This window comes from Mus musculus, chromosome 2 (assembly GCF_000001635.26).
Source record: "Mus musculus strain C57BL/6J chromosome 2, GRCm38.p6 C57BL/6J".
Classification (NCBI taxonomy): domain Eukaryota; kingdom Metazoa; phylum Chordata; class Mammalia; order Rodentia; family Muridae; genus Mus; species Mus musculus.
The window spans coordinates 73,644,088-73,664,786 of record NC_000068.7 but is presented as its reverse complement, the minus strand read 5'-3'; the positions used below and the strand labels follow the sequence as shown (position 1 = coordinate 73,664,786).

The 20,699-nt window shown below is 41.3% G+C and overlaps 1 protein-coding gene across 16 annotated transcripts in view; it reads left to right on the top strand.

Moving 5' to 3' along the window:
- Positions 1-20,699, top strand: part of Chn1 (chimerin 1) — a 164,708-nt gene that overhangs the window by 110,581 nt on the left and 33,428 nt on the right. For 11 of the 16 annotated variants that reach the window (XR_003949984.1, NM_001166603.1, NM_001113246.2 and 8 more), the window contains one exon: positions 5,030-5,107. The exons of 3 other annotated variants lie outside the window; for them this stretch is intronic. Coding sequence is in view for 7 of the 13 variants with exons in the window: in NM_001166603.1 (NP_001160075.1) it covers positions 5,030-5,107 (78 nt within the window). In the remaining 6 variants the exon portion in view is untranslated. Of the gene's footprint in view, positions 1-4,363; positions 5,108-20,699 lie in introns of those variants that run through there. 2 more of the 16 variants (NM_001166604.1, NM_175752.3) reach the window with 1 other exon arrangement.

The following is a 20,699-nucleotide window of genomic DNA, read 5'->3' as shown; positions in this document are numbered from 1 at the left end:
TTTCAGGTGGTTGTGACAGCCATGGGGACACTAAGCAGGGTTGCAAGTAGTCTTTACTCCTTACTGAATTCTGTCCCCTTCTCTTCCAGTTTCTCATCCTCCTTCCAACCTTGCTTCCTCACTGGCATCCCTGTCACTGTCATATGCCTTTAAAAAGATCTGATTAGAGCTAGAGTGGGGACTGGATGAGTGGCATACACAGTAGGAAGGGCCGTGTCCAGACGTGCTGTGTGCTGTGGACCAGTGTTTGCTAAGCTTTGTCACTTGTACCCAAGAAATTTCTAGAGAATCTTGGGTATGTAGATATACAAAATAAATATGTAGATGTTTTATTTATATGCTTATTTTTATTATTACCAACCATATTATATTGTAATACTTTATAATTTTAATTTTAATATGAGCATATATATTTACTATTATATGTCACAGATAATAAATCATAAAAATTTAAAATAATTCTTTGGGATATTTGTAATTTTACCATTTATTAGCAAGAAGGCAAGTTTGCATGCCAATGAGGATGTGCCCCTAACTTGATACAGTTCACAGACACACTAATTTGATACATGCTGATGAATAGCTATAAAAAGTCATTTGGTTAATTAAACCATTAAGTTTCTATAAGAACAGGAAACTTTGCCATACAGTAAAAATATTGATTTCCAGTATGCAGTTGTCTCAAATCTGAGACAAGGTGTTCCTTATAGTACTCTTTGGCATTGCAACATATGGAAGATTGCATGGTGCCAAGTTCACATGTACAGTGAGACTCAAACCTGTGGTAAAGTCATGCTGTGCAACGTAGTGGGGCTGTGCAGAAAAACCACAGATTTACAACATGGGGTGCACATGTCACATTTGTGCCTAAATGTTCCACACTTGTGCTCTGCACTTTGACCAGTTATGAGTTCCCACATTAACCACTCTCCACTGTACAAAGACACCTCTCTAATGAGTTCTGAAAGATGCCCTGATCTATAGCGAGAGAAATGAATTTAGAGAGCAGTTTGATACTGTGGCCATTTAGCAGAAAATAGTAATAGGCTCACTTCTGGGGCCTGTGAACTCTCCAGGCATAGGTTCTTGGTCAGATTTATAGTACCAGGTGCATTGTCTTCTATTGTGGAGTGGGCCTTAAGTCCAACCAGAAAGCAGTTGGTTACCACCCCTACCCCCACCCGCAACATTCATGCTACTGCTGAAACCATGGGCTGATCTTGCCAGGGAGGTTGTTATTACAGTTCACAGGGTGAATATGATGTCTTAAAATTAACAAACAAGCAAAGGACTCGTAGGTTTACAGATGAGCAAAGTCACACCTAATCCATGTATGTTTTTCAAGGCTTCCCGGATGAAGTTGTATTTGGGTTGAACCCTGACAACTATGTCTCTCACTCCACCAACTTCGAGTTAAACTTGAGGAAACATCTATTACTTTTCCTTTACTTCACCGTTATTATTGCTGCTCTTGTGGTCTGTTACTAACCTTTGAAATTGAAGGTAAATAAGCAGATGAACCAATGAGTAAAAAAGTGCCCCCCCCCCCAACTTCATAGTTCATCTTATTTTCTCACAGTGTGGACATGGTACACTAGGATCTCAGCTCTGCTCCCTCCCAGCTGTCTATACAGCATTGGGGATTTAGCCTCTGTGAGTGTCAGTTCTTGGAAGTACAAAATGAGGATACTATTCATATGGCTTACAAGGTTTATCTGTGGATTCATGAGACTGTGCATGTAATCAGCAGAGAGCATGGTACGTAAGCACTCACTGACAAAGTGTAGCCATCATTAACAGTCTATTCACTTAACAAGGCAGAAGTAGCCAGGTACATGCAAGCACAATGACAGACATTTGTCTAGAACATTAGAACATTTATAGAAGCTCAGAGTTTCTGAGTTTGCACCTTTGTTACTTAAAGTTGGTCTCCAAAACCAACTCAGAAGTGCAGTTCTCACACTGCAGACACACTACTGGTCACACACTTGACAGGTACTTGGTTTGTCATCCTACAGTGTTATTTTCTTTCTCCTTCAAGGTCTTGTTACTACCCAAGCTGTAATTTAACCCAGCATGTCTTGCTTAATAGAAAAACTAACAAAGACAGTAAAACTCTGCCGAGTTTATAATAAACTTTATTTCTAGACACAATGTTCACTTTACCTGGCCATGCATCTTTCTAAGAAAGTTTACTATGGGTAATTTTGTGCATAGTTGGATTTTAATTATTTTAACTGAAGCACAAGGGCTAATAGGAACTTGGCTAAGATGTTCAAGACAGAAAACAAACATACCAACAATTACGGGTTACTCCCATAATTCTTTTCTCTAAGTTAGAATTGTACATTGTTGAAAACAAATGCCACTATGTTTGCCTTTGGGAATTTTGTGTGTGTGTCCACTGAGGACTGGGTCAACATGACTTTCAGCTGAATGTGTCCAAGGACTTAACTGACACTGTGTTTCCAGTCATCACATGACTAACTAGGCTAGAGCTGAAGAATCACTTATGTTAGGCAAGAAAGCTTTGTCCAATGTGCCTCCTCTCAGTCGTATCATTTTATAATCTCTTATCAATCATCTGAAGCTAAACTTGTGAAACTGAAATGTGCATAGAGTAATGCTAATATCTCTCTTTTATTTGCTTAATTTAAAACCACAAAGATCTGGGAATATAGTATGATTCCCAGGGAGGGTGCTTGACTAGCATGGCTGAGGCCCTGCATTCAGTTTCCAGTACAGAAAAAAAAGAATAAAGAGGTAAAGTACTTTCTGTGCAAACATCAGGACCTGAGTTTAGATCCCAGCACCCACATAGAAGCTGGGTGTGGCATAGTGTGTCTAGGCCAGGGAGCAGAGACAAGCAGAGCCCTATTGCTCATTAAGGTCATTGGCCAATCAGACTGGCCAAACCAGTGAGCTTCATCTTCATTGAGCGACACTATTTGAGAACAAGAAAGTGCTACACCTTATCACCTGAGATAGTCATTGATCTCTGGCCTTTACAGATACACACAAGCACACATGCACGCACATACACAGCACTCATTATTTCCAATATCTTAATATAATTTAAGGATGACTCATATCTTAATTAAATTAGCGTTTTCATTGGAATAATTCCTATATTTTATAAAATCTGAAATGTGTGCATAGTGGTCAATTGACTGGATTTCTGCTTTGGTTTGGTTTTGGTCTAAAACTCAAATCCAGGTCCTTGTACATTCCAGACACATGGTTCTGCTGCTAACCTACAGCCTCCAGCTACCACCTCCCTCCCCCCACCACCCCCGTTCATTTAAATCCAGAATTTTAAATTCCTTAAATACAATGTAGCATTCGAATCTTAAGATAAATTATATAGCAAAGACAAGGAAACAGATGAGAGATGGTTAGAAAACCAAATGGAAAACACTGAAGCCAGGTGTAATGGCGCATGCCTTGAGAGCCCAGCATTCCAGAGGCAGAGGCAGGCAGATCTCAGGAAATTTAAGGTGAGCTTCATCTACATAGTGAGTTCCAGAACAGCCAGGGCTACATGTGAGATTCTGTGGGGGTTCAGATGGGGAGAAGCCCCTTAGGGAGCTATAGCATTGCTCTTGAATAGAATTGTGTTTGAGTTTCTCAGCCAGTAGCCCCTTCTATACAGCTGAAGGCAGGGTCTGGTAAGCACGGCCACACTGCGTCGGGGGCCCGTGCTTCCGCATTATTCTTAGCTCCCCTCCTCTAGCCTCAGTCTCTGAACAAAAAAAGTATTGGGACTAGGAAACTAGGCTCTAGCATATTGGTGTATTAAGTGTAGATCTACAGCCAAATGCACAGTGTAGACAAAGCCGCCCACTAGCGGATGTCACCCATGCCACACGCATGCTTTCTATTCTGGATGAAAATGCAACACTTAAAGTCCTGTTTTTCTTCATCAAAATATGTAGCTATTTTTTGTTCACCTTTAATAAAACTGGAGGTCAGTTAAGCGGCCTCACCCCCAATGCGCAAAAAAGAAGTCTGGGTTCACCCCAGTGGGGCAGCTCATTCCACACATGACATGCAGAGGCGTGGGCTGGCCCTCAGAGTCTACCTAGCAGACATTGATTTGTTTGGCTAGTTTTGCTCTTAATTACAACCCTTGGTATGTGCTGATTTCCTCTGCCTTTAGTGTGGGACTCACTCATTGCTCATTACCTTTCTACAGATATTTTTTTTTCTTTCCTTGAGCCAGCAAGAAAAATCTTGCATGAGAGGAGGGGGGAAAGAGCGAGTTGAGGAACACAGTACTTAAATACTGCTACTGGGTTTTCATTGGTTGTCTCGGCTCTTCCTGTGGCCAGTCTAGTCTTGCTTCCCCCTGCAAATCCCTCCCTCTTCTCCCCCTCCTGCAAGTGAGTTCGCCGGGTGTCTGTTGCTAGCGACTGACTGCAGGCTGTATGTAGGCATCTCTCATTCAGAATGGACATTGACGTGTTGAGCAGAGAAGAAAGCTTTCAGCAATGTGTCATTTGTCACAATTGTCAGGCTTTTTAAAAAAGGACTCCCAAGGAGAGATGCTGCATGCTTTGTATGGTAGCACAGACTGATTTCCTCTGCAGACTCTTAAGTTTTCAGAAGCTTAAATATAGAGCCCTGTTATAAAAGGAAGAGAGAATTTGTGTGTTAAATCGGCCTTGTGAAGAAGTGCTTCATCACTCTCCTGCACCTCCCTGTGCTCTGGTGCGTGGCGTGGCCACGGCTCTCTAGGTTAGGGCTCGGAGCTGGCTGCAGCATGCTCATGTGCTAGCTGAGTAGAGTTCACCGGCAGTCGCAGGCTGACACAGGGTTTTTTGGTTTTTGTCTTTCTATTCCGTTGAATATCAGAATGCCATCCAAAGAGTCTTGGTCGGGGAGGAAAGCTAACAGAGCCACAGTCCACAAAGCAAAACCCGAGGGCCGGCAGCAAGGCTTACTGATAGCAGCCTTGGGAATGAAACTGGGCTCTCAAAAGTCATCTGTGACAATCTGGCAACCTCTGAAACTCTTTGCTTATTCGCAGTTGACATCACTTGTTAGAAGAGCAACTCTGAAAGAAAATGAACAAATTCCAAAATATGAAAAGGTTCACAATTTCAAGGTAAGAGTATTTTTGTTTCTGGCCTTTTCTCATAAAGAATGCTCAGTGCTTGGAGTGTGCAGTGTTACAGGCTCATCTTTGGATGCCTTTGAAAAATTAAGGTGATTTGACTGAAATGTTCTTGCTATTCAAGGAAAGGACATGTTTAAATCCTGATTTTATTTAAGGTAGAGCTAAATAGAGCTCATAGAAATCCAGCCCCGTTTTCTCGGGTGCTGTGACAATGTTCTCTGTAATCACTGTACACACTGCTAAGTCTTGACGATGTTATAAAGGTCTCTAATCATTAGTTTGGCCTTGCATGTATCTGTTTTGCAATGTATCTACCTCTGTTGGTGATTTCAGAAAGGGATTAAGTCTTATCTGTCCGATTCTGTCCGAGGCTTTGCTGTAGCAGGCATGTTCAGTCGCATCTGGAGTGAGCAGATGGTGTGCATTTCCCGTAGTTTCTGTCTTCTCTCCTCCTTCCGTTAATACATTGACCACAGTAATAAGAGGATTGCTGCCCTGGGACCATAGACGCTGTGACTGGCAGCTTCCCTGCGTCTCTTTGTGGTGACTTTCACCTTGCATATATTGTTTTTAATTCCTGCTGTAACATGTTTTATGCAGTGTACCTGAATCTTCCTTTATGAAGATTATATATATCTATATATCTACACACACACACACATATATCTTGCCTGTACTTACTTCATGGTATAAGGCCTTGAAGTTGTGCTCTTTACATGCTAAATCAGGGGATATGCAACTTGAAGTCATGTGTAAGGAGACCCAGCTACACTCAGCAGGCAGATGAGCCAGCATTTTATAGTAACTTCCTGATAGTTAAAAGTTGTCTTAAGACTCAAGAATATTCAGTTTACACAGAGTATCATTAATGTTCGAATGGAAATATTTGATTGCAAAAAAAAAAGGTGTTAGGCCTGGAAGTGTGTGTGTGGGGGTTATCTGTTAATTTATTTAACATTTATTCAGCATATAGAGTGCACCAGGCTCTCTACTAAGGGACTTTATCCAGATTTATAATCCATCCTGACTTTTAACACCAGCATTTATTTTATTCATGCTAAAAAACAAAACAACAAACATGCCTCAGTATACTCTGCGTTTTCTATACTGAGGAATAGATTGTAGTCTTCATACTATTTGGGGGTTACTTTTCAACCAATATTTTTGTTTTAAAATGGAATTGAGACAGTTCAATAAATCAAAAATTGGCAGAAAATGGAAATATGTACATCCAGCCTTAGCCACATCGTCCACTTATAAACCAAAAATAAATAAGTAAACAAATCAATAAATACCTGTAGGCTGCTGAGTTTTGGTGATTTATAGCCTGATCTTACAGGACTTTTCCCAGGAAAGTGGCCCGTAAGTGCCTATTAAGTTAGAAGGGAAGAACCATCTGCAGAGTCTAGAGATCCTGGGACTTCCAAAGCATCTTCAAAGAGGTGCATCTGCTAGGCAAGACGGCCTATGACATGATCCCTTAGTGCTAAGTCAGGTTCTGCAAATGCTGCTGAGCAGGATTGGTTGGAAGCAGCCGGGTCTGTTGAAGGATTTGCATGAACAAGCATATACTTTCCCCTCTCCTGAAGACTGTATCTTTTAGGTTTTTTTCACATAGCTTTATAAGAAGTAAATCCTGCACATCCAGAAAGTATTAACTGTGACTGATTGTGACCCTGGCCACCACCAGAACTGGAGCCTGAACCTAGAACCTTGTGCCTGCCAGGCAGACACTATACCAGTGAGCTCTACCCTGGCCTCAGCATACTTGTTTTTGTTTATTTTGGGGTTTTTTTTCTCTTCTATTTTGTTTTAAGAACATAAAATGTGGAAGACTTCTTTCTCTGGAGCTAGCAGATGAAACCCAGCTGAGGCCTGTTCATTAACAGTCCATGTCAAGAAGGGTTTTCTGTGGGACAGTGAAGTATTCTCACAGTGTTTAGCATCACTAATAAGGTTCAGAAGTCTCAGAGTTTGACTCCTCCTATTAAAATAACAGGTTTTTTTTAAAATGTGCCTGTGGAGTAACATGTTCAAAAATGTTTTCAGAAAAAGAAAGAAAAGAAAAAAGAAAGGGTCCTGCTTGACTTGGGCGAATATCCCTGAAAGACCTGCAGCTCTAGCAGGAACTCAGTCCATGCAGATGCTGGCATAGAAGGGCACTGCCTCTGGTACACACGTGCAGTCAGCTACTGTGGGAAACAGAACAGTTTCCATGATAGCCCGTCATGTGGTCTGCCTGCAGTGCTCTCTCAGTGGAGTGTTTTCCCAGTGACCTCCGCCTCACCAAAGCCTCCTTTCCCTGTGCTTTGCCTCTTGAGCTGCTTCTTACGTAATGCTGCTCGGTGCAGAGTGCACAGCTGTCAGATCTTATTTCGGGGTGAATGCAAGAGCACCGGTTACCTTTGGTGCAAGCACTCACCAAGGAGGGAGCCATTCAGAGCAGCTGTACCCTGTGACTGGGGATTTGTAGGAGAAAGTGAAAAAATGGATTCTACTGTTATGTAACCTTCTCCTCTCCTCCCGACCCCTCCTCTCCCTCTCTCACTCTCTTTCCCTCCCTCCCCTCTGTTGTTCTTACATCATAGAAAGGCTACTATATCTTAGGAGGCAATCATTTTAGCTGTAAAGATACCACATTCTGTAGAAGTTTGGTAAGATGTCAGTATAAATTTGAGCATAATTCCAAAAGAACTAGAGGGATTCTAGATGTTTTTACCAAAAAGTAAAATGAAGCAAATCTTGCAAGAGATATGATTTGAGTATTAGACATGTAGACCCATATGATAACATCACATAGAACCCATAATTTGTAGGTTTTTATTTATAATTGACATATAAATGTGTATGTGTATGTGTGTGTGTATATATATGTACCATGTGATGTTTCTATAGGTATATGAACTTTAATTAATATGAAAATTGAACCTATTTCTAACTAATCAAATTCTTTTAAGAGTTATTCTATTCTGAGCTGATGAGATGTCTCCGTAGGTAAAGGTACTTTCTTGGCTCCTGGCTGAGGATTTTATCTCTGGGACCTACATGGGAGAAGTAGAGAACCAACTGTATGCCATAGTACCTGTGCTCCTAGAAACACACACTAAATAAAGCGAATCTTTTAAAATTTTAAAGAGAATTACTCTGTCCTAATACCACATGTAGAGAAAACAAAAATTAAAAAATATATCAAAAGCAAAACAGAAGCAGCCCTCCACAGTCATTGGTTGCATCCTCCTTCTAAGACTCTGGGAAGGACTGGAGACTCAGCCTTTGCCTTCAGGCATTTGCTTGTGACATGGACCATTGCCTAATTGGCCCAAATGCCTAATCTCTCTAAACCTCTCTTTCTATGGCAGAAAACTTAGTTCCTGGTCTATGTAGGTACATGGTAGCCACTACTTATTAAGACATATTATCTATAACTGTTTTTTTCTGGATTTATATCAATTAATTCATTTCTATAAAGGAGTGATTAAATCCTGGCCTTCCTCCTAGCATAGATCACAGCGTGGTGGAGAGTCTTGGATGACCCTGGGGGGTTCCATTCAGCTCCTGGGCTGAGTGGGGTTTACATAAGAGCCCTTGAGTATTTTCTGTACAACAGAGTACAATGAAATCCTCTGTTTGCAAGAGAAGATACAGGCAGTGGCTTCCAAAATGCAAATTGTGGTAGAATTCAAATAGCACCATAACAGGAGGCTTCCATAATAAGGTTAGTGATCAGGACCTCTGAAATGTAGAAGTAGTAAGTACCTGGCCAGCAGGCAGTGTCCTGCTGCTTGGCAACCAGAGGGCAGCAGCGGCCACACTCCTGATGAAGGAAGGGGTCTTTCCTCTCCTCCTGGGACACACAGATCCAGGCCCTCTGCTCTTTGATTGATACATATCGAGAGGAGTTTTGTTTGCTTCTCTTTCGCTGCACTGAAATTCTATGTTCAGTGACAGTGTCTCCTCACTTCCTTTTGCTGTGTACCCACTAAACGTCTTACCACCTTCTCCCTCATTCTAATCTTTTTCCCCTTTTTGCCATATGTGGGAAAATGCTGGCAACTGGTACACGTTTAATAGGTGTTGACTGAATGACTGACTGAGTTAGTATACAGTGTGACATAGTGGACCTGTTGTTTTGAAACCAAGTCTTATAACAACAGAAAAATCTCAATACAAAATACATTCTGAAAAGACATTCTTAAGACCTGTGTTCTTTTATATTAATAAAACTTACATACGTTTGAAAAATGAAATGAAAATTCTGATAACATCATGATAACATTTTTTTAAATTTGAAGACAGAGTCTAACTATATAGCCTAGGCTGGCCTTGAACATATTATGTAGTCCAGGTTGGCCACAAAGCCCAGATTCTTCTGTCTTAGCTTCATTAATATGGTTATCATAAAGTATCTTATTAAGCTTTTGTATTATCCTTTATGGGTATGAACATGGAGTATCCAACATGAGATTTTAAAGGAATAGTTTTTCTGCAAATAAGAGGTTAAAAGGAACTGCAATGTGTATTTTATATTAAGCACATTCCCCCTCTCTTCACTTTGAATGTGGGCCAAAGAAGACAAAAATAGCCAAGATCAGTACATAATGGGGTTCTCTCTGCCTCTGCACTCAGACAAGAAAAGGACTGATGAGCAGAAACTGGGAGGTTGGAAAAAATGGCCTATAAGGTCCCTGTAAGACTTCATTTCTGTTGCTACCCGGCACAGTGCTTCTCAGGTGCTGTGAGAGTCAAAAATAGTGGTCACACCTGCCTCTGCCTCTGCCTCTCTGCCTCTCTCTCTGCCCCTTTCTCTCTGCCTCTCTCTGCCTCTCTCTCTGCCCCTTTCTCTCTGCCCCTCTCTCTGCCCCTCTATGCCTCTCTCTTCCCCTCTCTTCCCTTCTCTCTGCCACTCTCTCTTCCCCTCCCTGCCTCTCTGCCTCTGCCTTCTGGAATGCTTGCTGCCCTTCTCTGCCCTGGCCTCTGCAGCCCCAGCACTGCAGCCCTCTCATCTCACTCCTTGCTGATGGTTTAAATGTTTACTGATAGCTTTGTTCTAATACTTCGAGTGCAAATACCAATATAATGAGGAGAACATGGTGTTGTTGTATGCATGAACATGAGTGTTAAAATACTTAACTAATGCCCTGTTCCCCAGAATCCGATGTTGAGTGTGTGACTATGATGTGAAAAGGCTGTAGAACATCACATTCTGCTAGCAGGAATGTGACAGTCGGAACAAGCATGCAGCACACAACTAGAAATGTTAGAGTCCTGCACGATTTGGGAGAGTTTTGATTTTTAAGGTTGGGATTTTGTTTGTTTGTTGTAAGAAGAAAATGAGATCTATTAATTAGAACTGTTAGTAGGACACACAGTATAACACACAACTTTGCCACTTTTCTGGCCTCCCAATCCCTGGAATCCAGTCTCTGTTTCTAAGAGTGGATTATCTAAGATTCTGCATGTAAGTGGATCTCAAGTTTGTCCTAGTGGACTGGCCTATTTCACTTAGCACAATGTCCTTCAGTTTTATCTATATTTAGCATGTGGTAAAATTTATTTCTAAAAGCTAAATTAATATTCCTGTACTGGTTGGTTTCTGTCAACTTGACATAGGCCTAGACATATCTGAGAAGAAGGAATCTCATTTGAGGAATTGCCTGGAGACGGGTCTGTGGGACATATATTTGATTAGTTATTGATTGGGAGAGTCCCACTCATATTGGTCAGTGCTACCCTGTACAGATGGCTTTGTTGGTATGGAAACAGCAAGTAGAGGAGCACTGATGAGAGCCAGTGAACAGCACGCTCCATGTCTCTGCTTCAGTTCCTGTCCCAGCTTCCTGCCTTGCTTCAGCTTCTGCTTCAGTTTCCACTAGATGTAACCCAGCATATCTGTGTGCCAGAACATACCCCTCCCCCAAGTTGCTTTTGATCATAGCAATAGAAAGCCAAAGTAAGACCATTTCTTTGAATATTTACCCATTTTCTTTACTCATCCATCCATGAATATTTAGGGTTTTTTTCCCCCATAAGTTGGCTGTTAAGAAATACCTTAAATGTTACAGTAAATGCTGCTATTGACAGAGGGTGAAGCTATCTTTGAGATCCTGATGTCAGACTTTTGGGATAGCCTGCATAAATTTCTTAAAAGAATTGCCGGCAGTTTTCATTAACAGCTGAAGTATTTCACATTCCCACTGGCACCGTCAAGATTGCAGCTTCTCCACACTCTCACCAACAGTGGTTCTTTCCATTTGGGGAATAGGCATTTTCACCACCATGAGGTGACACCCCTTTTTAGGTTTGATTTGCATTTCCCTTGAGATTAATAACAGTACATGATCTCTTCATGTTAATCATTTTTGTATCTTCCGTTAATACGTGTTTTTTGGACCCTCCCCATCTTTTTCCTTTTTTGAGATGAGGCTCACCATGCTTCCTTTTCAGGCTGCACGTGAGCTCCTGGACACACACACACACACACACACACACACACACACTACCTAGACCTGCCCCATTTTTTTGGAGTTATTTGAAGGTATGCAGGCAAGGTAATTCAGCTGGTAAAAGTGCTTGCTTTGCAAGGCTGTCCAAAGTAAAAGTAGAGAACCAACACATAAAACTTGTCCTTCTGGCCTCCATGTGCATGCTTTGGCATGTGTGCCCCAACCAGGTGTACACACACATACACGTGTACCAATAATAGTAAAATTAAAGCTGCTTGGTGGCTTTGCTATTCAGTGCCAGGAGTTTCTAATATATTCTGATGCTAGCCCATCAGATATATCATTTGCACGTGTTTTCTGCCATTTTGTCAGTAGGCTTTACTGTTCCTTCCTGCATGCTTCTTCTCTGGTTTAAAATTACCTCTAAGCTCCACCACTGACATGTGACCCAGCCTCAACTTCTGCTCCTGGCTCAGTCCAGTTCATGGGGGCATCCTTCCCTGCAGGCATGCATGTTTGCTTTGCTGCTGACTATGGGTGCTCAGTGGTTTGGCTTCTCATTTTTAGTTATATGGAGCTATTGGATAATACTTATCATTTGGTAGAACATTTGTGAGATTTTTCCTTCTAGATGTCAGGAACCCTAACGCAGACTGGCAGTGTGTCACATAATTAGAAATCCAGCATTAAAAATCCGCCCCATCCTGTGGGGGTTGGAATGCATCCAGGTCCATCTTCCACCTTTGAGCTATTTTGAGACTCATTTTGGTACAGGGTGGTGACAGAGGCTCCAGTTCTTTGTTTTGCCAGAGTCTCACCTATTTCCAAGACATAGTTTTGTCAGACTCAAGGCCTGGCACGCAGTTTCCTGATGCTGTGTCCATGTCTATCTCTGCACAGTAGGTCCTTTCAGGAGAATAGAATGCTAATTGGCCCAGATCTCTGCCATACATGGTAATATAATAGTTTATAAGACAAGGAGTAACAATTGGAAATAAAGATAAAATTCATTAAGAGGACATAATATTTTAAAGTGTATATATGCCTAATAACAGATTCAAATACATACAGCTGAGCTGCAAATGAAATAGACAGTCCACATCATAATTAGAAGTTTCAGTAATACTGTCAGTGATAGAACAGACCAAAAATAGGGTCATGGGAGCTTTAATCAGCCAATTTGATCTAATTGATATTTATACAACATTATACTCAGTAACAACAGGAAGGATGTACCCTTAAACTAAATATTCAGTTATAAAAAATCAAAATTGGCTAAGCATGGTGGCACACATACTTTTAATTCCAGTACTCAGGAGGCAGAGGTGGATGGATCTCTGTGAGTTCAAGGTCAGCTGATCTACATAGTGAGTCTCTTGTCTTAATGAATTAAGTCTGAGTGCTAGAGAGAGGGCTCGGCAGTTAAAAATACATACTGCTTTTACAGAGGACCCAAATTCTGTTCCCAGCCCCCACAACAGCCAGTTAGCCCCAACTCCAGGAGAATTCATACATCTGGCCCCAGGGGCACTAGCACTCCTGTGTACATACATGCATGCACACACATAATTAAAAATAGGGCAACTTTAAAAAATACTTTTGAGATTATAATGCAGTTACATGAGTTCCTGCTTCCCATTCCCCTGCCCTCTTCAATTTGTGACCTCGTTCCTCCGTTTGTTTTTTTTTTTGGGGGGGGGTGTTTTTGAGACAGGGTTTCTCTATGTAACAGCCCTAGCTGTCCTGGAACTTGCTTTGTATACTCAGAGATCGTCCTGCCTCTGCCTCCCAAGTGTGGGAATTAAAGGTGTGCACCACCACATGCTTGGCACTGACCTCTTTTCAGTTGTTGTTATCTTTATGTATGTATATGTGTGTTACATATATATGTCCTCTGTGTGTCTGTGTGCGCACACACACAGGAATATATTCCTAAATACAACTTCATCCATCTGTATCATGTTACTTTTATGTGTTTTCAGGGCTAACCATTTGGTATTGGGTCACCAAGTGGTATGTGTAGCCAGGCAGTGATGACGCAGGCCTTTAATTTCAGCACTTGGAGGCAGAGGCAGGCGGATTTCTGTACAGCCAGGGCTATACAGAGAAACCCTGTCTCGAAAAAAACCAAAAACAAACAAACAAAAAAAGTGGTATGTGTCCTCTTTGCATGGGAAGACTATTTCTCCCACTTAGCATTCCTTAGTTGCTGTAGTTCTTTATGTAGGCTTGAGGTCTCCCCACCCCTGGCCATTGTTGCTAGTGTGTCTGTTGATGTTGTTCAGCCACTTCATGAGATTCCATGGGTGTGACTTCTCTGACATCTCTAGGAGACAATTTCACAGCTAACTCTTTGTTCCTTGCTATCATTCTGCCTCCTCTTCTGCAGTGATTCCCAAGCCTTAGGTACAGGACCAGTGTCTAGATCTATCCTTTAGGACTGGGCTCCAAAACTCTGCATTTTATCGGTTGTGGTTCTCTCTTCTTTTCCTTCCCTTCCTTTCCCTTCCCTTCCCCTTCCCCCTTCCCCTTCCCTTCCCCCTCCTCTTCCCCTTCCCTTCCCCCTTCCTTCCCCTTCCCCCCTCCTTCCCCTCCCCTCCCCTCCCCGTCCCCCTCCCTTCCCTTCCACTCCCTCTTCCCCCTCCCCTCCACTCCCCCTCCCCCTTCCTTCCCTTCCCCTCCCCCTTCCTTCCCTTCCCCTCCCCCTTCCTTCCCTTCCCCTTCTTCCCCTTCCTTCTTCCCTTTCTTCCCCTTCCTTCTTCCCCTTCTTCCCCTTCTTCCCCTTCTTCCCCTTCTTCCCCTTCTTCCCCTTCCCCTTTCTCTTTGTACTAAGTATTGTAACTAGAACATTGTTTGTTTTTAAATATTGATTTCTGTGTTCAAATTTACCACTGATATTTTAATACAAGCTCATTTTTAAATACTTTTTTTATTTATTTACTGTATTAATTGTATTAATGCTCTATTTACATGTATACCTGTATGCCTGAAGAGGACATCAGATCCAATTATTCATGGTTGTGAGCCACTATATGGTTGCTGGGAATTGAATGTAGGATCTCTAGAAGATCAACTAGTCGTCTTAACTACTGAACCATCTTTCCAGCACAATACAAGCTCATTTATCCAAGTAATGAATCTAATTCTCAAAGTAGAATATTGCTTTATATTACATTAGATTCTTTTAATGTTTGTATAACTTAGTTATTTTTATTTTATGTGCATTGGTGTTTTACCTGCATGTATGTCTGTGTGAGGCTGTCAGATCTCCTGGAGATAGAGTTACAGACAATTCTAAGCTGCAGTGTGGGTGCTGGGAATTCCTCAGGAAGAGCAACCAGTGCTCTTAACCTCTGAGCCTTCTCTCTTCAACTCCATACTTTGGATGTTTTAAATGTTACATTTAAGAACCTGTATTGGTTGTGGAAAATGTATTTGTGTGTATGTAGTTGCATGTATATATGTGTGCGTCTGTGTGTGCGTATGTTTAGTGTAGGAGGCATTTGAGTGTCATATGAGCAGACGGTTCTCTCCTTCCACTTGAGGGTCACAGAGGTCAGATTCAGGTTGTTGGAGTTGGCTGTACTACTAAACTGCTTTGCCATCCATAGCATTTGACATCCTTCAGCGTTGAAAATGGTCAGTTATGAGGGAAAGCTATCCAGAGAAAGGGACAAAAAGGATGGGCTTTAAACATCTACACTTTGACATCAAGAGTGGTTTGGTACACCGGGCAGTGGTGTCGCACGCCTTTAATCCTAGCACTTGGGAAGCAGAGGCAGGTGGATTTCTGAGTTCAAGGCCAGCCTGGACTACAGAGTGAATTCCACGATAGCCAGGGCTATACAGAGAAACCCTGTCTTGAAAAACAAAACAAACAAACAAACAAGAGTGGTTTGATGATTTTTGTTGTTGTTTTTTAATCATTACTATGTTTTTAAGATAAGATTTCTCTGCATAGCCTTGGCTCTTCTGGAAGTTGCTCTATAGACCTTCTTAGCCTCAAACACAGAGATCCTCCTGCCTTTGCCTCCAGAATGTTGGGATTAAAAGTGTGAGCCACCATTCCCAGCTGTTGTTTTACTTTTTATTATATAGTTTATATCTTGTAGTATGATGAAAAGTGGACAAAAAAGCTAAGGATGGCAGCACCTGTAATCCTAACACTGGGTAGAGAGGCAGTAAAGTTATGAGTTCAAGGCCGCCTGGGCTACCGAGTAAGTTTCAGGTAAGCCTGAGCTACATGTAGCAACAACATGTCTCTCATGATTAGTGGATAGACATATGGACCGACTGACTGACTGACTGACTGACTGACTGATAGCCTGGATTCAGGCTGATGGCGCTATGTAGAGTGCTGTTCCGTCAACACGGGTGTGTTTGTGCTAGTATTGATGGGTCTGTACATGAGTCCAAGCACCTTCACTTACTTGTGCTGTAAAGACACAGCTGCCCCATTGGACACGCAAACTGTATATGCCCCAGTACAGGGGAACGCCAGGGCCAAAAAAAAATGGGAATGAGTGGGTAGAGAAGTGGGGGGGAGGGTATGGGGGACTTTTGGGATAGCATTGGAAATGTAATTGAGGAAAATTGTAATAAAAATAAATAAATAAATAAATAAATAAAAAGACACAGCTGCAATTTTAGAGCATTTTCTCCCACAGAAATAGTATTAATTGAGAAAATGGGTAGATTATAAAAGAATCCATAAGGAATTTAACTGTTGGTAATACCCTGTATTGGTTATGGTAAATGTATTTGTGTGTGGAGTTGTGTATGTGTGTGGAGCTGCATGTATGCATTGTTGTGTGTAGAGGTGTGTGCATATACATGTAGAGGTTGAAATTGTCAACCTCAGGAGTCATTCCTCAGATGCTATCTAGTTTGTTCTTATTTCTTTTTTGTTTGTCTCCCTTTTAACCTATAACTCACCTATAAGGCCAGGCTGGCTAGCCAGTGAACACCAGCTAATTCTACAGCACTAGTGAAAGTGCTTGACTCCATATCTGGATTTTTCACATGTTTCTGGGGACTGGACAGAAACACACAGTAAACACCAACTGAGCCATCTCCTTAGTCCAGGGAACGATTCTTATGAATAGAATTAACAATAATTCACTATTTTCTCCATACTCAAACTACTGGTTCATACACCATTTAATAGAACATGTTTTTATGGTTCTCATTACATGGGAACAGAGCGGAGAGACCGTGCTGCCCCAATAGCTGTCCTAGTATAGCAAGGCTAGCACCATGCTCTGGCCATCTCTTTATCAACTCTCCCTCTGGCTTATTGCTTATAGTTCAAGGCAATGTTTATTTTGTTATGGCCACTGCTGGTCTAGAAGGACTTTTATGGTAATTTCCCTCAATTTTGAATAGTTTTTCCATTCTTGAAATATACAATCACCAGTCTTTGCCATATTGAATACTTACTTAAGTATCTGTTTAGAAAATTATCCATTTCATCCATTTTTTTATTTTTATTTTTTATTAGGTATTTATTTCATTTACATTTCCAATGCTATCCCAAAAGTGTCCCCCCCCCCCCACGCTCCCCCCTCCAATTCTTAGCCCTGGCGTTCCCCTGTACTGAGGCATATACAGTTTGCACGACCAAAGAGCCTCTCTTTCCACTGATGGTCGACTAGGCCATCTTCTGATACATATGCAGCTAGAGACACGAGCTCCGGGGGGTACTGGTTAGTTCATATTGTTGTTCCACCTATAGGGTTGCAGATCCCCCCAGCTCCTTGGGTACTTTCTCTAGCTCCTCCATTGGGGGCCCTGTGATCTATCCAATAGCTGACTGTGAGCATCCACTTCTGTGTTTGCTAGGCCCCGACATAGTCTCACAAGAGACAGCTATATCAGGGTCCTTTCAGGAAAATCTTGCTAGTGTATGCAATGGTGTCAGCGTTTGGAAGCTAATTATGGAATGGATCCCCCGATATGGCAGTCTCTAGATGGTCTATCCTTTTGTCTCAGCTCCAAACTTTGTCTCTGTAACACCTTCCATGGGTGTTTTGTTCCCAATTCTAAGAAGGGGCAAAGTGTCCACACTTTGGTCTTCGTTCTTCTTGAGTTTCATGTTTTGCAAATTGTATCTTATATCTTGGGTATTCTAAGTTTCTGGGCTAATATCCACTTATCAGTGAGTGCATATTGTGTGAGTTCTTTTGTGATTGGGTTACCTCACTCAGGATGATGCCCTCTAGGTCCATCCATTTGCCTAGGAATTTCATAAATCCATTTTTTGAATAGCTGAGTAGTACTCCATTATGTAATTACCACGTTTTCTGTATCCATTCCTCTGTTGAGGGGCATCTGGGTTCTTTCCAGCTTCTGGCTATTATAAATAAGGCTGCTATGAACATAGTGGAGCATGTGTCCTTCTTACCGGTTGGGACATCTTCTGGATATATGCCCAGGAGAGGTATTGCTGGATCCTCCAGTAGTACTATGTTCAATTTTCTGAGGAACCGACAGACTGATTTCCAAAGTGGTTGTATGAGCTTGCAATCGCACCAACAATGGAGGAGTGTTCCTCTTTCTCCGCATCCTCGCCAGCATCTGCTGTCACCTGAATTTTTGATCTTAGCCATTCTGACTGGTATGAGGTGGAATCTCAGGGTTCCTTTGATTTGCATTTCCCTGATGATTAAGGATGCTGAACATTTTATCAGGTGCTTCTCAGCCATTCGGGACTCCTCAGGTGAGAATTCTTTGTTTAGCTCTGAACCCCATTTTTAATGGGGTTATTTGATTTTCTGGAGTCCACCTTCTTGAGTTCTTTATATATATTGGATATTAGTCCCCTGTCTGATTTAGGATAGGTAAAGATCCTTTCCCAATCTGTTGGTGACCTTTTTGTCTTATTGGCAGTGTCTTTTTGCCTTGCAGAAGCTTTGCAATTTTATGAGGTCCCATTTGTCAATTCTTGATCTTACAGCACGTCATTGCTGTTCTATTCAGGAATTTTTCCCCTGTACCCATATCTTCGAGGCTTTTCCCAACTTTCTCCTCTATAAGTTTCAGTGTCTCTGGTTTTATGTGGAGTTCCTTAATCCACTTAGATTTGACCTTAGTACAAGGAGATAGGAATGGATCAATTCGCAATCTTAATCTACATAATAACCACCAGTTGTGCCAGCACCATTTGTTGAAAATGCTATCTTTTTTTCCACTGGATGGTTTTAGCTCCCTTGTCAAATATCAAATGAACATACGTGTGTGGGTTCATTTCTGGGTCTTCAATTCTATTCCATTGGTCTACTTGTCTGTCACTATACCAGTACCATACAGTTTTTATCACAATTGGTCTGTATGTAGTACAGCTTTAGGTCAGTCATGGTGATTCCACCAGAGATTTTTTTTTTTTTATCCTTGAGAAGAGTTTTTGCTATCCTAGGTTTTTTGTTATTCCAGATGAATTTGCAGTTTGCCCTTTCTACTTCGTTGAAGAATTGAGTTGGAATTTTGATGGGGATTGCATTGAATCTGTAGATTGCTTTTGACAAGATAGCCATTTTTACAATGTTGATCCTGCCAATCCATGAGCATGGGAGATCTTTCCATCTTCTGAGATCTTCTTTAATTTCTTTCTTCAGAGAAATGAAGTTCTTATCATACAGATCTTTCACTTCCTTAGTTAGAGTCATGCCAAGGTATTTTATATTATTTGTGACTATTGAGAAGGGTGTTGTTTCCCTAATTTCTTTCTCAGCCTGTTTATCCTTTGTGTACAGAAAGGCCATTGACTTTTTTGAGTTAATTTTATATCCAGCTACTTCACTGAAGCTGTTTATCAGGTTTAGGAGTTCTCTGGTGGAATTTTTAGGGTCACTTATATATACTATCATATCATCTGCAAAAAGTGATATTTTGACTTCCTCTTTTCCAATTTGTATCCCCTTGATCTCTTTTTGTTGTCGAATTGCTCTGGCTAGGACTTCAAGTACTATGTTGAAGAGGTAGGGAGAAAGTGGGCAGCCTTGTCTAGTCCCTGATTTTAGTGGGATTGCTTCCAGCTTCTCACCATTTACTTTGATGTTGGCTACTGGTTTGCTGTAGATTGCTTTTATCATGTTTAGGTATCGGCCTTGAATTCCTGATCATTCCAAGACTTTTATCTTGAATGGGTGTTGGAGTTTGTCAAATGCTTTCTCCACATCTAACGAGATGATCATGTGGTTTTTGTCTTTGAGTTTGTTTATATACTGGATTACATTGATGGATTTCTGTATATTAAACCATCCCTGCATCCCTGGAATGAAACCTACTTGGTCAGGGTGGATGATTGTTTTTATGTGTTCTTGGATTCGGTTAGCGAGAATTTTATTGAGTATTTTTGCATCGATATTCATAAGGGAAATTTGTCTGAAGTTCTCTATCTTTGTTGGGTCTTTCTGTGGTTTAGGTATCAGAGTAATTGTGGCTTCATAGAATGAGTTGGGTAGAGTACCTTCTGCTTCTATTTTGAGGAATAGTTTGTGAAGAACTGGAATTAGATCTTTTGAAGGTCTGATAGAACTCTGCACTAAACCCATCTGGTCCTGGGCTTTTTTTGTTTGGGAGACTATTAATGACTGCTTCTATTTCTTTAGGGGATATAGAACTGTTTAGATCATTAACCTGATCCTGATTTAACTTTGGTACCTGGTATCTGTCTAGAAACTTGTCCATTTCATCCAGGTTCTGCAGTTTTATTGAGTATAGCCTTTTGTAGAAGGATTTGATGGTGTTTTGGGTTTCTTCAGGATCTGTTGTTATGTCTCCCTTTTCATTTCTGATTTTGTTAATTAGGATTTTGTCCCTGTGCCCTCTAGTGAGTCTGTCTAAGGGTTTATCTATCTTGTTGATTTTCTCAAAGAACCAGCTCCTCGTTTGGTTGATTCTTTGAATAGTTCTTCTTGTTTCCACTTGGTTGATTTCACCCGTGAGTTTGATTATTTCCTGCTGTCCACTCCTCGTGGGTGAATTTCCTTCCTTTTGTTCTAGAGCTTTTAGGTATGTTGTCAAGCTACTAGTGTGTGCTCTCTCTAGTTTCTTTTTGGAGGCACTCAGAGCTATGAGTTTTCCTCTTAGAAATGCTTTCATTGTGTCCCATAAGGTTAGGTATGTTGTGGCTTCAT